Here is a 14,791-nt window from a genome sequence, read left to right on the forward strand (position 1 = left end):
CAGTCTAACGATTTTATTGACTGATAAATAATAAAGTTTTCAAATGCTAGATGAAACTGTATATTTTCTTGATCATATAAATTTGTATTGAAGTTTTAAACGTAATATAAGTATATTAAATATTTGTATGAAATAATATCTAATAAATAATTATCATAATTATTATAAAAAATTTTATTTATAATTATTACGTTTTTACAAATTCATAATAATCAGGAATACTAGATAGACTGAAATGTCCATCGTTATTTTTATTAATCTCTTCTTCTGAGTCCGATGACTCGTGATGAAATAAATAATTTACAGGCCGCTTGTCACTGTTTTTGCTATCCTGCTGACGTCTTTTACGTTTATTACCATGACTTTGTGTCGGCTGCTCAATTAAATCCTTGGCATCTTCGTCATCTATTAAAAGAATATTAATTAATTAATTAAAAAAGATATGAAATATTATTTTAGGTTTTAAGCATAAGGCAAGCGTGTATTACCTGAGTCAACTATTTCATACATATCAATATGATCTTTAAAAACTACATGCAGAGTTGGGTACTCTATAATTATTTTATTTGATAAATTTTTCTGTAAACTAGACGTGGGATCTAATTTATAAAATCTTGAGCTCGATTTTTCAACTTTTTCGGCTTTTAATAAAATTTCTAAGCCAGATAATCCCGCACCTCGATAAAATTGTAATTTATCACTAAGTATTTGTTTGTTCACTTCATCATCGTCTTTTTCTGAAGGAGAATTCAATAGGTCCAGGACATTTTCCACAAGTTCGGAGAGCCTAGTTGTTTCTAAAACTCTGAAGAAAATTCATTTTAGTATTTTTAATTCAATGACATTAAGGGGGTATTCTAGTCTAGAAGCATGAATTTCAGGTCATTTTTTGAAGTGCTGTAAAAAAAGGCAATTAATATTTTTTACTATACTTGTTTTTATAAGTTATTTATTAACATTACAAGAATTTTCAACTTTTTTTATTTTTTCTGTATTCTTGTAATGTTAATAAATAACTTATAAAAAAAAATTTATAGTAAAAATATTGATTGCCTTTTTTTTTACTGCACTTTAAAAAATTACCTGAAATTCATGCTTCTAGACTAGAATACCCCCTTAAAAGATTATGTAAAGATATACTTTTTAGAAATCCACTTAATATTTTCAGCTTGAGGAAAAATCCACTCTATTGTCCAGAACAATTCTTTTGATTTCCAATTAAAATATGAAGTATTTTCTTGATGTCTGCTGAAATTTTTTGGTAAAAATTCCAATTTTACTCCACTCTGTGAGGCCCTTTGTTTCAGTTTGCATACACGCTGAAAAATAATTAAAAGTAAGAATGATTTCTTACTTAAAAATCAATATAATAAGTCAAAATAATAATTTATTTACTACTGAAAAGTTATGAGAAGATTTTAATATCTTAGATCGATCTCTTTGGAACTGGTCTACAGTCCTACCGAGTTCTTCAAGTACTCTATAATCTAGAAGAATAAAAGTTACATAAAATTAATCAATACATTAATAAAAACAAGTTATCCAGTGAATTAAATTATTTAAAAAGAAAAATAATATGTCAAAGTATAATTGTTAATAATCACAGAAACTTTGACATTTTGTAATGACACTGAAATCAGTAGACATCTAATAACTTTTATCACAAATAGACTATAAAAGAAAAAAATAATTTAAAAATTTGTACTTGTAATTTTTCTCTATTCCTCGATGTGAAATTTTTGTACATGTAGAAATTTAAAAAAATTTTAAATGCAATTTTTTAAAAATAATTTTTTGAAACTAATTTCTTTGTTAAATAAAATTTAAAAATTTATTAAATGACAGCTAACTTTAATGTCATAATTTTTTTACAACAATTTAATTATAAATATCTAAAAAATTGAAAGGTGTCTATTAATTTCAGTATTATCATTCTGGAGTTTATTTATTTTTTATTTACGCTTTAAAAAAATTGAAAGAATTATCAGTCATTTAATTGAGTTTCAATAATATGGAATAAAATAATTACCACTAATTAAATCCAAATCTGTAAATTTATTTAAAGGAATAAATTTCGTCTTATCACGAATCCCATTGCAATCCAAATCTTTCTTGTGTACTCGACAACATGCTAGACTGCATGTTCTAACCTCACACTTAGGACACGTGTATTTTGCTTGAATTTTATCGCATACCTCACATTTTTCCAATCTAAAATTGTAAAAATACAATTATTATTCCTCGATAAAAAAAACAACCTCCAATTAGTTAAATTAATTATTTCAATAATCAGAAATAAATGAACATACTTGGTGACTGTTTCCATTGCAAACTTAATTTTGTTTTTATATATATTAAAAACTGTCAACAACTCACAATTGAAGCTGAAAAATAAATAAACCCTCTAAATAGAAATACATGAAACTTTTGAAGTTAGACATTAGTCGAAACTCGCAAAACAAAACGAGACACAATTCATTATTGGTCAAAATTGAAGCACGTGCGTAGCGCGCTATTCAAATTTCTAGTATAACTATATGACATTAAATTTAGCTGTCACTTTACGATTTTTTTTTATTTTATTTAATAAATAAATTATGACAAAAAAAATTATTAAAAAAATGGACTTGTAGAAATTTAATAAAATAAAAAATGCAATTTCTTAAAAATAATTTTTTAGAACAAATTTTTTTGTCAAAGAAAATTAAAAAATTGTCAAGTGACAGCTAAATTTAATGTCAATATAACTATACAATGAGTGACAAGAATTCATAACAGGTAAAAACAAAAAAAAAGATTGTATACAGTTATAAGGGTTGTAATATATATTTGTAATTATTATTTATTATTAATAAGTGCACGTAAGCAATATATATACAGGGTGAATGCGTTATCAAGATAGACAATCAATAAATACAATTACAATGTTTACACATCAAAATATAATTAGTTTATCCTTTCTGTCATTCTGTTCAGCCGTTATATTTTTCTGTTTAGAACGTAAATGCGTTAGTTTGTTTTGTTTATCATTATATTGTACAACGAGATTGTTATACGGAATGCTTCCTTTGGGATGTTTTCCCAAAGAGTTCATCAGTTTGGATGATTCACGTTCGAGCTTCGTGATATCTTCACTGATTCGGAAACTCGCGACATTTAAGTCACGAGTTGATTCTGTTTTTAAACTTTTTCTGCTATTTGAACTGCTAGGCTTGCTATTATCTTTTGCTGTGAAAATAAAGTAAAATTTTATTAGTTCACTGTGAATAGGTAAATTAAGTCCTTAAGGGGCACAACTAGTGTGAAATTTTCAAAAAATCGATTTTTTTTTCATATTTCGATGGGTTATATATTTAAAAATAACACACTAAAATTTTTAATCGATATCTCAAATAGTTTTTGAGTTACAGCCATTTAAAGAGTAGCCGCTCGTAAACGCGTTTTTCTCGAAACAGTATTTTTCAAATTTGTTGGAGTGATTACTCGAAGACAAATAATCCGATCACTACCAAATTTTTTTCTGCATATTCTGTACATAGTTTTCCATACAATGACCCTTCAGTTTTTTGATCTGATCAAAAATCGAATTTTGGCAGGCCAAAAACGACCAAATTTTTGGGCAAAATTCAACTTTTTCTTTTGAAAACGCCGTCATTTTGTCAATTTTTGATATTTTTTTTCGACCAAGGATCATTGTACGGACAATATCTTCTAGTTGCACGAGAATTTTTTTTTCATGTTTATCCATGGAGAAGGCCAGAATCACTGCAGCAGTGGAGAACCTTTTTTTTTAGTGCCGTCGGAGATCACGTGTAACTCGGAAAATAATTAATTTTTTTCTTTAAAAATTTTACTGTATGTTCTTAAAATATGTATTAATATATATACCCTAAAAATTTTAAAACAATTCATAGACGAGTTTTTTTTATTTTAATTTCCAAAAATCGCCTTTTTTTAGGCTGTCACACTAGTTGTGCCCCTTAAACAAAAAATCATGATATAATATTAAAACTTACGTTTATCACCAAGGGTATTGTTAATAAAATTAAAAACATTTTTATCACGGGTTTTTTCTCTCTGATACTGCTTTTCCTGCTGTTTTTCCAGCTTACGTGTCTGTTTCATCATTCTCTTTTCAACGGTAAATAAATTTTCGTCGCATCCAGCATTTTCGCGGAGTTTCATACAGTGATCTAGAGATTTGCCTGCAGGCAAAACGGTTGCTTCTACTGGTACTACCCGACCGTCAGACTTTTTGCCTAATCCAGTACCTAGTATATAGCCCATTTGTGCCATCAATTTGCTTCCCATTCCACGAGTATGTTGCTCCCACTTGCCAAGCGGCTCCGTTGAGTTCAATTGAAACAGTGATTTATTGATTAGTTCCTCTTTATTATTTTTATCTTTGTCAATATCTTGTTGATTATTATAATTTACATCGGATTCATCGCTGTCTGACGTATCAGACATAGCTAATATTTCATCGTCATAAAGTGGTAAAAGGTCATGGATATCTAATTCTAAAATGTTACCACTAGATTCAAATTTTATTCGGTAATAATCGCCTTCTTTCTCGGGTGCTTTTATTATAACAGATCTGTGCCATATTCCATTTTTATCTTTACCTAATACACGGCTACCCATTTTTATCGTTGAGTAATCAGGCTCTCTGTCAACATATTTTAAATTGTCCATTAATTTATAATTAAATTATCATGCATAAATCTAACAAAACATTACCTGTATTCCTGTAAACTAGAAAACGGGACTATTTCTCCATGTGAGTAATGACATTTATCATCAGAAAATTTACATGATCCATTAAGAAAGTATGAACACGGTAACATTTCTTTATGAATTGGGTTAATGAATAATACTTTGACCTGAAAAAATGTATATTAATTATTTTACTATATTTATAAATAAAATATTAATTAATGTATAAAATATAAAAAAATTTTACCATAATATCATTAATACTGGTAATATTATCTTGATTATGTCTAAGGATAGAAGAAACCATGGCATTGTGAAAACCAGTGCCACCCCAGCTGCTACCATGTGGAGCACGACATTTCATACCTTCTAATGTCTTAAGATCATCCTACAATATTAACTTGCATCGTATAAATAATAATCTTCCCCCTTTTAAGCATTACCAGATATTTTTTTACTGACTTCTATTGAATTACTATTTGATGATGACTCCTGTTGCTCATTCTCGTCTTTAGTTTTTGACTCTTCTTCTTCTTCTTCTTCTAATTCAGCCTATAAATTTCCGAAATAATAATTTTAATAATTAAATATTCTGAAAACTAAGAATAAATAAAATGACATTAAAGTTAGCAGTCACTTGCTTATTTTTTTAGTTTTTTTTAGCAAATAAATTTGTTCCGAAAAATTGTTTTTAAAAAATTGCATTTTTTATTTTTTTAAATTCCTACATGTCAATTTTTTTTCTAATTTTTTTTGCCATAATTATGACATTAAAGTTAGCTGTCACTTGACAATTTTTTAATTTTCTTTAACAAAAAAATTTGTTCTAAAAAATTATTTTAAAAAAATTGCATTTTTAATTGATTAAAATTTCTACAAATCCATTTTTTTAATAATTTTTTTTTGCTATAATTTATTTGTTAAAAAAAATTAAAACAAGTGTGAAATGACGGCTAAATATAATATCATGCCATAATTTGTTTGTTACAAAAATTCTTAAAATTATCAAATATCTGCTAAATTAATTTTCATATAAATAAATACCTTAAACATTGCATATTCTTTAGCCATGGGATCGTCTTCTTCATCTTGACTGTCAGACAAACCATCATCTTCATTATCACTAGTATCCTTTCCTTCAGCACTTCGTAAACTTTCTTTAGTTAATGCAATAAGCTCTTGAATATCCGATTGAAGACTAAGTAAATTATCTTTATCGTGCCCTTCAGTAGCAGTGGTAAGTGCCAATTGAACTTGAGACAGCTACCCATCGATTCATTGATTGAGTACATCATAAAAGTAAGAATAAAAAGTTTTAAAAAAAGATAATATTAACCAAAAAAAAAAATTCGTTCAATACAACATTGTATTTATTGATTGGTATTGTAGCTCTGGTTATTAATATTGATTTATAAATACGTACCTGAGCCTCGTATTGTTCAATAGCTTCTCGTAAACTATCTACATCTGTCATTATTAGATCAGTAAACAAAAAATTAGCTAACAATAATATAAAATAAACGAATTTTGACAAACACTCTCCAGAAATAAGTATCAGAAAATTTCGCCACCTAGACGACCAAGCTAGAACTATTTTAATATTTTATTTTTTTGGCGAATGTGCTGACCTCTACCCAGCCAATCAATAAAATTTAATTAATCTGGTAAATCAAATATTTCCATTGCTATAAATACTTTTAATAAATATGATCACTATTGTCATACTTTTTATTTTTTAATTATAAATAAATATTTACGAAAATGTTTTCATTTATTTTTCCATAAATAATATCAAGAAAATAATCATAAAAAAAAATAGTTGTAATTGAATTTAATTTTTTGATCCAGGAAAAAATTATTATAAAAGGAATTATAAATTTATGTTCTATACATACATTTTTTTAACCTACTTATATTTAATGACACTGAAGATAACAGACATAATACATTTTTTTAGAATTTTTTAGTAATGAAATTATTATGAAAAAAAATTAATTAAAAAATTTCACATATGAAAATTAATAAAAATGACATGTGAAAATTTTTAGAAACATTTTTTTATTATAATTGATTTGTTATAAAAATTTTTAAAATTGACAGCTGACAGCTAATTTTAGTATTTTATATTTATTATTATTATTATTATTATTTATTTTTTTTTCAAGAATAGAATTATTCAAGAATTGCACATTACAGCAAATAGTCAAACCATTTGGATAAAATAAAAAAATGATTTTCTGAACAATAATAACCATTAAATTTTATGTCATTGAAATTAATTTCTGCTAATTAGTAGACACTTGATCATTTATTGATTTTTCTAGAATAATAAATTATGTCTAAAAAATTTTATTTATAATTTTTGAGATAACACTGAAGTTGACAGATATTAAAAATTTTTTTGGAATATTATATTAATTAAATTATTAAAAAAAAAATTAATTAAAAAGTTTCACATGAGAAAATTAACAAAAATTACAAGTGAAAATTTTTAAAAGCATTTTTTTATTGCAATTAATTTGTTAAAAAAATTTTTAAAATTAACAGCTGACCGCTAACTTCAGTATTATTTTTTGAGAGCTTTTAAAAATGGAATTTTTTAAATAAATTTTTCTTGTTATAATTTATTAGTTAAAAAAAAAATTGGTTGCCTGTAAAGTCGGTATACGGGCAAAAGTTTTACGTGACAACGACTTTGAGTGGTAAAATAATTTTAATGTGAATATTCATTCGTATAGTAGGAAGAAGGATGAAATAATAATAAAAATAATAGAGTTTGAATTGTTGCGATGGACGAAACTACTTTCACATTATCACTACACAATTGTTTTACAATTAACTGGCAACGTGTAAACTTGTATGCAGGCGCCTAAGCGAAATAGAAGCGCAAGATATGAACCGGTGTGTATGCCTATCTCTCTCTCTCTCGCTCTTAGGCGGGCTAACCATGCCCGAGTGGAAGGGACGCGTGCCTCTCACTCGCTCTCATTGTGAGCGCATAACGTGAGCGGAGCGTAACGCAGTTTCTTGAAGTGTCACCCGGCAAACCAATTTATAAGACGTTGTCACGTCAAAAATTTCTAAAAATGATCTAATATATCTCAATTTCAGTGTCATTAAATTTTAATTCCAATTGATTGATGTCACGAGATTACGTGAGTATATTTCATATATATAATTAAAAAAAGATATTTAACATAATTACATTTCAGATCTTTTATTTCATGCATTTAAATGTGAAACCAACTATTATGTATCACATAATAAGTATTACAGTATACATAATACAAGAGAGCATGAAGAACTGGTGAAAAAGAAAAAAAAACTCGTATAAAGAAGTAGTAGTATCAGTAATAGTCAGACTCTGGTTCGCTCAAAAACTGTTATACAGATATAAAAGTGTATAAGTATAAAAAGTAAGGATGGTATGGATATTCAGGCAGCATTCACAGCATCAAGTCTCCGATGAAAAGGCGTTCCGGTATCTGAATATATTCCAATTAAAAAGTCGGAGCTTCGTTACACTCGACCCTTTGCATCGGTTTCTACCTTTCCTTTATTCATCGTTCAAAATAGAACGATGTGCATACGTATCTCTGTTGCAGTACATACCTATATAATACAAGTATAAATATGAATATATAAAAATATATAAAATAACCTAAGTTCTGGATTTCCTGCAGCTTCCCCTTAACTTCTGGCTCTTTACATTTTTTCATCTCCTTTCTTTCGCCTCCGGCTTGGTTTATACCGAGATGGTATAACGTTAATATGCCACCGTGATGTCGTCAACCGGCAATTAGTTGAATTTTTTTTTTTACAAAAAATTAACAACGAACTTTTTGTCTGATATCCTTTGAATGATTTAAAATTTCTAAATTTATATTCTGAAAAACTTACAAATACAAGATTGAAGTTGCTAATACTTCCAAAAATTAACAAAACTCCCTATTGAAAACTATAGATTGTAATAAAAAATTGTTAAAAAAAAAAGTTAAGTTACTGGATGAGAAACCTTAATGGTCAATATGCTTAAAAACATAATGGAAAATGCGAGAATTTGATTGGATATTTTTTTTTCTGATAATTATTTATAATTTTATATTTCTTTCTCTAAAAATTTATTACTTTTTGTACTTATTATCTCTTTGCATTGTATTATCGACACAAATTTTGAAAAAAAGTCTTATAAACTGTTATTTTTTATACTGGTTCTATACACAGGTGTTTTTACACCTCGATAGAATTCTTTACCAGATAAATAAATAAAAAAATAAAATATTAATTCTTAATAATATTTTACTTTCAGTTCATATGAATAAGATATTTATTTGGAGCCGTAACATGGACGGCGGAGCTTACGAAATGGTCCACTTTTGCAAGCATGGATTGTAATTTAAACATGCTTGTAAATTTATATCTGAGGTATGTTTCTGTTCGTCAAACACTGTACTTTCAGAAAAACTAGCAGTCTCTAGAATATTATATTTCATACGAGATTTATTTCACAAATAAGATATTCAATTCAAATGATAATTCAGTTCATATTCATATTAATCTTATCAAAGTATATATCCTTAAAAATATTCTAAAGATTTACTATCAATATTTTTAATCCTCAGAATAAAAGAAGAATATTGAATATAAAATTAATTAAAAAAAAAAAATGTTTTATACTTTTAAAATGTTAAAAGTAAGAACGCACAGCCAAAAAATTTTAGTGTATAAAGGAAAAAAGATGGTAGCGCGTGCCCAAGTACCTCCAGAAAATCTCAAGCTCTTATCTCACAACATATAGAGCTCTAAAACTCATGCAACAATGCACAATATACGTACACAGATACAGAGACACGTGTTAGATATTACAAAAACCTCTCTTGACACTCGTTGCCTCACTGTAAGACCCCCCTGGGTGCAAATATCGTCGCGTTTATTTATTTAAAGTTGTTTTATATGCATATCCTGATGATGGGACACTACACACTGCAATTATTATCATTATTTCTGTACATAGTGCAGTATAAAGGACATACTAACCATGAGACAAGGGAATGTTGCGCTCGAGAGTGAAGAAAAATAAAAAATCAGCGTGAGATCGTGCACGTACGTAAATTATTAAAGGCGCAGACAAATTAGCAACTCAAGTATGTATATACGCTGAAAATATTCAAATTAATTAACAGTTTTTGTTTTTAGTTTAGCATAAGAATTAATTAACGATACAGAATAATTCTCATCAACAGGATACTGAAAGCTCGCTCGAGAACCTGTATCATTAAATAAAGAGGTATAATTTTTTGCTTCGTCTGTTTTTCAGCTTACTGTTCGCTAGAAAGAATATGGAGAATATCAGCATGACCGTAATTGAATTAACACAATACTAATACAATATGTGTGTTTAAATAATACTGTTAGCCGCGTGGCTGTCAAGAGGAGACTTAACTTGTATCGGTTTCGCCCAATTACCTTCTTCAATTAGCTCAATGACGCGTGCTGCTACGCTCTATTTTGTTACAATACACTTACACTTAATGTCTACACTTGATGCAATTAACAAGGCCGTAAGTTTAAATAATTAAAAAAATAACATTGTTAATTATTAATTTTTAATAATTGTTTAATTATTTTAATTTTTATCTACAATTATAATTATTTTATAGAATAAATTGCAGCTAAGTAAAAGAAGCTTTTAGTTTAAATTATTTTAAGATTTTGCAATTTACAATTTAAGTTTATAATTACACTAATTAGATTGTTATTTAGATTAAATTGCACAATAAAAATTACTTAGTGCATAATAACACTGATAGTGATGATTTTATGACAAGAATAATTTAATTAATTTATTATTTAGTCATATTAGATTTTTAAAAAATAAAAATAAGTAAAATTGCACAGACCACATGGTGTGTAGGAATTAAATGATAATAATAGTGATGATGATGACAAACAATATTGTATAATAGATCTAATAGTTTATAATAATCGATAATTACATATTTACAGAAGGTGATAGTTAGTTCCATGATTGATAGTCAATGGAAGAAGATGGATGTTAAAGCGGGCATCCGTGAACATATGTAACGTTGCGAAAAAGTGCCGCCGCGGTGGATAAAAAGGCTGCGGTGGACGCTGAAGAAGTTGCTGGTGGTGGAGGAGGTGGCGGAGGATGTGGTGAGTTTCCAGTTTGCGAATACGGCCGACAATAAGCGTCGATGCTGCCATGATGAAGACCAACACTACGAACAAGGAGTTCTTTTTCTACCGTCGCTTGGTGCCGCAGTTGCTCGAGTCTTAGTTGGTTTTGACGCTTCCACTTTGTTCTGTAACATTTTTTTTTGTTAGAATTTTTTTAAGCTTGAATTTTTAATTATTATTGATAATAATTAGTAAAATTTTTGTTTTAGCTTTTAAATGAAAATAAAACGAACCTTCTATTCTGATACCATGTTTTAACCTGAGTCTCAGACAGCGACAAAGCGTCAGCAACATCACTCCGATCAGCAACACTGAGATACTTCTGACAACGAAATTTCCGTTCAAGATAAGCCAACTGAGCGTGGGTAAAAGCCGTTCGTCTTCTGCGAGGTTTACGTCCTGATTGAGTAGCTCCTGAAGTGGATCCACCGCAAGATTTTATTGAATTAACCTGCGGATCGGGTGATGGCGACAACAAAGGATTCGGGCTGCTCAATCTCGTACATGGACTACTTCCAGGATCTATCGTGTCTTCAGAGTCTGAATGAAGCGCCGAGTCGTCTTCTGAATCATCTAATTATTTAATTGAATTCATCATTTCTTATCAAACCGAAAATTTCTTAATTGATAGTCAAAAATAGTAGGAATAATCTATATTACTAAGAGAATAAGAAGAATTTTATGTCCAGAACAGTCATATAATAAAATCGTTTTTTTTTTTTTTTTTTTTTTTTTTAAGTGAAATTTAGTGTCACTGCAAAGATCTTTCTGTGAATTTGTGCCTTTTCAAGGTTTCATATCATTCTCATCGATAGTCAATTTATTATGATAAGTATTTAGGCTGCATTCGAAAATTCTCTATCTTTAGATACATAATTAAGAAATTATCTTGTATCTTGTGAACTATTGACATTTTTAAAGATATAAGCTCATCTCGATGTTACACACATCGAAACCTTTCATTTGAGTACCCACATCAATTTTTTATATATTTTATATATTTATATATATGTATACATGAAAAATATATAAAAAATGCAAGTGGGTACTCAAATGAAAGCTCTTGATAAGTGTAACATCAGGATGAGCTTATATCTTTAAAAATGTCAATATTTAAGAAAGTACAGTGCAATTTAACAAACGTCATCATTTAATATAGCGAAATTTTGTGGTCAGTGATATTTAAATGATGAAATGGGTTTTTATGGTTAAATTTGGTATCGTTTGAAAGGTCTTGACCACTGAAAAGTTGTGCCTTTTCAATGTTTCTTATGTTTTTCTAAAATAGTTTATTTATTATGATAAGTTTTCAAAGTAGTTATAAATAGATTCGAATTTAGCGATAAACAAAATTTATTTATTTATTTTGTTTTGTTTTGTATACGTCAATGTGGTTAAATGTAAAAAATTAATGGATATAAATTGGATGTAAATTGGGTTTGATATTTTTTAGCGATAATTATTTATGATTTAAATAATTTAGAGAGAAAGGAAAATTTTGTGACGAGCATATTATTATTTTTATAGAAATTTTTATAGTTTAATTTGGTATTATCAGAAAGGTCAAGACAAGAATTAGTGTCTTTTGGTTCTATATATTTTTTAGTATTCAATTTTTTATGTAAAGTTTTTGCAGGAGTTTTTAATAGTTTTTTGGTTCTATAAATTTGTTCGGTCACATTTGTCCAATTTAATGTGGTAAATTATTTGTAATTGATCCTGTGATAGCACTATTATGTTTTAAATTTATTTAAAAAGTACCCAAACTATTAGTGTGATTATAAATATAAAAAAATCATTAAACTAAAGTTTTCTTATTCATAATTCGTAAATCCCGGCAGTCGTATAGCGACTGAAGGTTGCTAGTAATTATAGTAAAAAAATAATTAACAGCTTCTACTTTTCAAGTTAGAGATTCCAATAATAAGATTTAAGCCAATAAGAATTGATCCCAGCGGGACGTAAATTGTCGTGTATGTGAATCAGTGCAGAGAAATCGAGTGGCTAACAAGTCCTAACGAATCTGTCCACACCTCAGGCCATCTGTGTATACAATTTGTATTCCTACCAAATTATTCTCATTCTGGCATTCGATGGGTCTTATAACCCCCGTAAATTTGTAAATCCCCTATCCTATTCACATATACATATCCTCTATTCTTTTTACGGCAATTAAATAATGCCTGCGCTCCAGGAGCCCTGCTGTAACGAGCTTCCCCGTTAAGAGACACGCGGCATTTATTATTTTTTTATTTATCTCTATCCCTATGAATAATAACAAATACTTAATTTATTGACTTGTCAACGCGTGTTCATTGACTTAGACCGCTTATTTATAAACTCAACTCCTATTATTTTATTTTTAAAAACTTACCTTGGACACGTTCTGCTAACACATCACCCAAAAGATCTCTTATAAGAAATGACTTATGTTCTTGCATCATTTTTAATTCACCACAAAACTAAACAATTTTTTTTATCAATATATTAATTACTATAAAATATTAATTTTATAATTAATCACAACTTTTTTTTAAGTAAAACAATTTAGAATACTTGACACTGAAAGGAGCCGAAGTGCAAAAATTATTTGTCTTAATTTTCACCAAAAAAATTACATTTTAATTGTCTTTTGAACTAAATTTACTAAAAAAATCTTCGTTTGTCCGCTACTTTCATTGCCGATTAAAATGAACTCACATTAATTATTGTTATTATTTATTTATAGATCGTGAAAGATTAAAACATGTTTAACCGAGAATGCACGACGTACTTCTGCGTGGTTGGTGTCTGCAACCCCTTGTGACCAACAGACTATTCTCCAGCCTCCAGATATGTACCTTGAACAGAAAGAAACCCCAAGGTGAGGGAGTAGTAAAACTGCGGCCGTAGTGGTAGTAAACTTACACACTGTTATTATTATTATTATTATCATCTTCATTATTTTTTTTTACTTTATTTTTCCTCAAATTTACCCCTCAAATTAATCCGCCCGTTTATTTTGATCGCCGGTCATAATGCCCGCGCGATTTCGCAGCCATTTTGGGGGTGGAAGCGCAGTACACCCGCGGTATGCGATTCGCGCGTTTTATGTAAGCGGTGGGGTTAAAATAGGGGATCAAAGTGATGAGGATTGGTCGAGTGTTTGGTAGGTGGCTGGTGATTGGTCTCCTGCCTTTCTCGAGGTCATCTACACATACATAAAAAGTGCATATGAACATGTTACCAAGTTACCGAGACCTAACACAAGTTTGCGGTTAATTTTTATCCCTGGTAGGGAAATAAAGCTCTTGTTGAGGTGTGCTATGAGATTTATATTTCCGTGATTAATCACGAGTTAGAAAAGACTTTCTTTTTGCTTTTATTCTCTGACTTTTATAATCTCTTGTTTTCTTATTTCTAATAATCCATGCAATTTTTTCTTTGCCACCGCAAATTATTTTTAACTCTGTCAATATTTTTAACAGGAAAAAAATATTTATTAAAAATTTAATTTTAATGTTAACTTAATTTATTTATTTAATATAATTTACGGATAGAATTTTTAATCATAAAAAATTAAACGATAAAATAGATAATTTAAATTATTATTTTTAACGATAAATAATTATACTGTTACACTGATAAAAGGATTTGTTTATATTTAATAAGCTTTATTAACTGTTAATAAATATTTATTTCAAATAAAAAGAACTTTTTATAAATCTATAACTAGAATGCATAATAATAATTCAATTCACTAAATAAATCAACGTTTTTAATATTTAAAAATATAAAAGATAATTATGAGCTGAAATAGAATTTGGTATTTTCCAATAAACGTTATTATAATGTAATATAATTAATGCAAATAATTTATAAAGATGATTTTTGTTTA

General features: G+C 28.1%; 3 protein-coding genes and 1 long non-coding RNA gene across 8 annotated transcripts; 1 reads left to right on the plus strand and 3 right to left on the minus strand.

The window, feature by feature from the left end:
- Positions 1–156: 156 nt before the first annotated feature.
- Positions 157–2,444, minus strand: LOC141536164 (box C/D snoRNA protein 1). Its single transcript, XM_074256498.1, has 6 exons — positions 2,310–2,444; positions 2,030–2,211; positions 1,396–1,487; positions 1,141–1,319; positions 489–805; positions 157–405 (listed from the first exon to the last, which is right to left on the minus strand). The coding sequence occupies exons 1-6, from the start codon at positions 2,324–2,326 to the stop codon at positions 188–190; spliced, it is 1,005 nt and encodes a 334-aa protein (XP_074112599.1). The 5' UTR covers positions 2,327–2,444; the 3' UTR covers positions 157–187.
- A 363-nt stretch (positions 2,445–2,807) lies between these two features.
- On the minus strand, positions 2,808–6,325 carry LOC141535676 (zinc finger CCCH-type with G patch domain-containing protein). Its single transcript, XM_074255740.1, has 7 exons — positions 6,140–6,325; positions 5,761–5,979; positions 5,179–5,268; positions 4,964–5,104; positions 4,741–4,883; positions 4,017–4,669; positions 2,808–3,228 (listed from the first exon to the last, which is right to left on the minus strand). The coding sequence occupies exons 1-7, from the start codon at positions 6,188–6,190 to the stop codon at positions 2,936–2,938; spliced, it is 1,590 nt and encodes a 529-aa protein (XP_074111841.1). The 5' UTR covers positions 6,191–6,325; the 3' UTR covers positions 2,808–2,935.
- Positions 6,326–7,742: 1,417 nt separating this feature from the next.
- Positions 7,743–10,863, plus strand: LOC141536188 (uncharacterized). Of its 2 annotated transcripts, XR_012480701.1 has the most exons (5): positions 7,743–7,871; positions 7,929–8,341; positions 9,026–9,141; positions 9,731–10,277; positions 10,723–10,863. It is a non-coding gene; the product is annotated as an uncharacterized LOC141536188 (long non-coding RNA). The 2 variants fall into 2 exon arrangements; XR_012480700.1 differs by having other exon boundaries at positions 9,026–10,277.
- Positions 10,772–14,446, minus strand: LOC141536186 (uncharacterized). 4 transcript variants are annotated; one of them, XM_074256525.1, is made up of 5 exons: positions 13,890–14,446; positions 13,688–13,754; positions 13,289–13,376; positions 11,148–11,487; positions 10,772–11,039 (listed from the first exon to the last, which is right to left on the minus strand). In XM_074256525.1, the coding sequence occupies exons 3-5, from the start codon at positions 13,356–13,358 to the stop codon at positions 10,772–10,774; spliced, it is 678 nt and encodes a 225-aa protein (XP_074112626.1). In that variant the 5' UTR covers positions 13,359–13,376; positions 13,688–13,754; positions 13,890–14,446. The 4 variants fall into 4 exon arrangements, with proteins under 4 accessions (XP_074112626.1, XP_074112625.1, XP_074112622.1 ...); XM_074256524.1 differs by having other exon boundaries at positions 13,289–13,754; positions 13,822–14,446; XM_074256521.1 differs by having other exon boundaries at positions 13,688–14,446.
- Between the last annotated feature and the right edge of the window lie 345 nt (positions 14,447–14,791).

The sequence above is a fragment of the Cotesia typhae genome, unplaced genomic scaffold (assembly GCF_013202065.1).
Source record: "Cotesia typhae breed Kobodo isofemale line unplaced genomic scaffold, CoteBio_Ctyphae scaffold_152, whole genome shotgun sequence".
NCBI lineage: Eukaryota > Metazoa > Arthropoda > Insecta > Hymenoptera > Braconidae > Cotesia > Cotesia typhae.

What these genes read in the sequence shown, in the direction of transcription:
- LOC141536164 (XM_074256498.1), bottom strand. An exon ending in CTTCTCATAACTTTTCAGTA is followed by an intron (nt 1,320 to 1,395) that starts GTAAATAAATTA and finishes ATTATTTTTCAG; the next exon opens with CGTGTATGCAAACTGAAACA. An exon ending in ATTAAGTGGATTTCTAAAAA is followed by an intron (nt 806 to 1,140) that starts GTATATCTTTAC and finishes AATTTTCTTCAG; the next exon opens with AGTTTTAGAAACAACTAGGC.
- LOC141535676 (XM_074255740.1), bottom strand. Translation starts at nt 6,190, where the DNA reads ATGACAGATGTAGATAGTTTACGAGAAGCTATTGAACAATACGAGGCT. An exon ending in TCTAGTTTACAGGAATACAG is followed by an intron (nt 4,670 to 4,740) that starts GTAATGTTTTGT and finishes ATATGTTGACAG; the next exon opens with AGAGCCTGATTACTCAACGA. An exon ending in CAATACCCTTGGTGATAAAC is followed by an intron (nt 3,229 to 4,016) that starts GTAAGTTTTAAT and finishes TTATTTTCACAG; the next exon opens with CAAAAGATAATAGCAAGCCT.
- LOC141536186 (XM_074256521.1), bottom strand. Translation starts at nt 13,855, where the DNA reads ATGAAGATGATAATAATAATAATAATAACAGTGTGTAAGTTTACTACC. An exon ending in CAGACACCAACCACGCAGAA is followed by an intron (nt 13,377 to 13,687) that starts GTACGTCGTGCA and finishes AAAATTGTTTAG; the next exon opens with TTTTGTGGTGAATTAAAAAT. An exon ending in GTTAGCAGAACGTGTCCAAG is followed by an intron (nt 11,488 to 13,288) that starts GTAAGTTTTTAA and finishes TTAAATAATTAG; the next exon opens with ATGATTCAGAAGACGACTCG.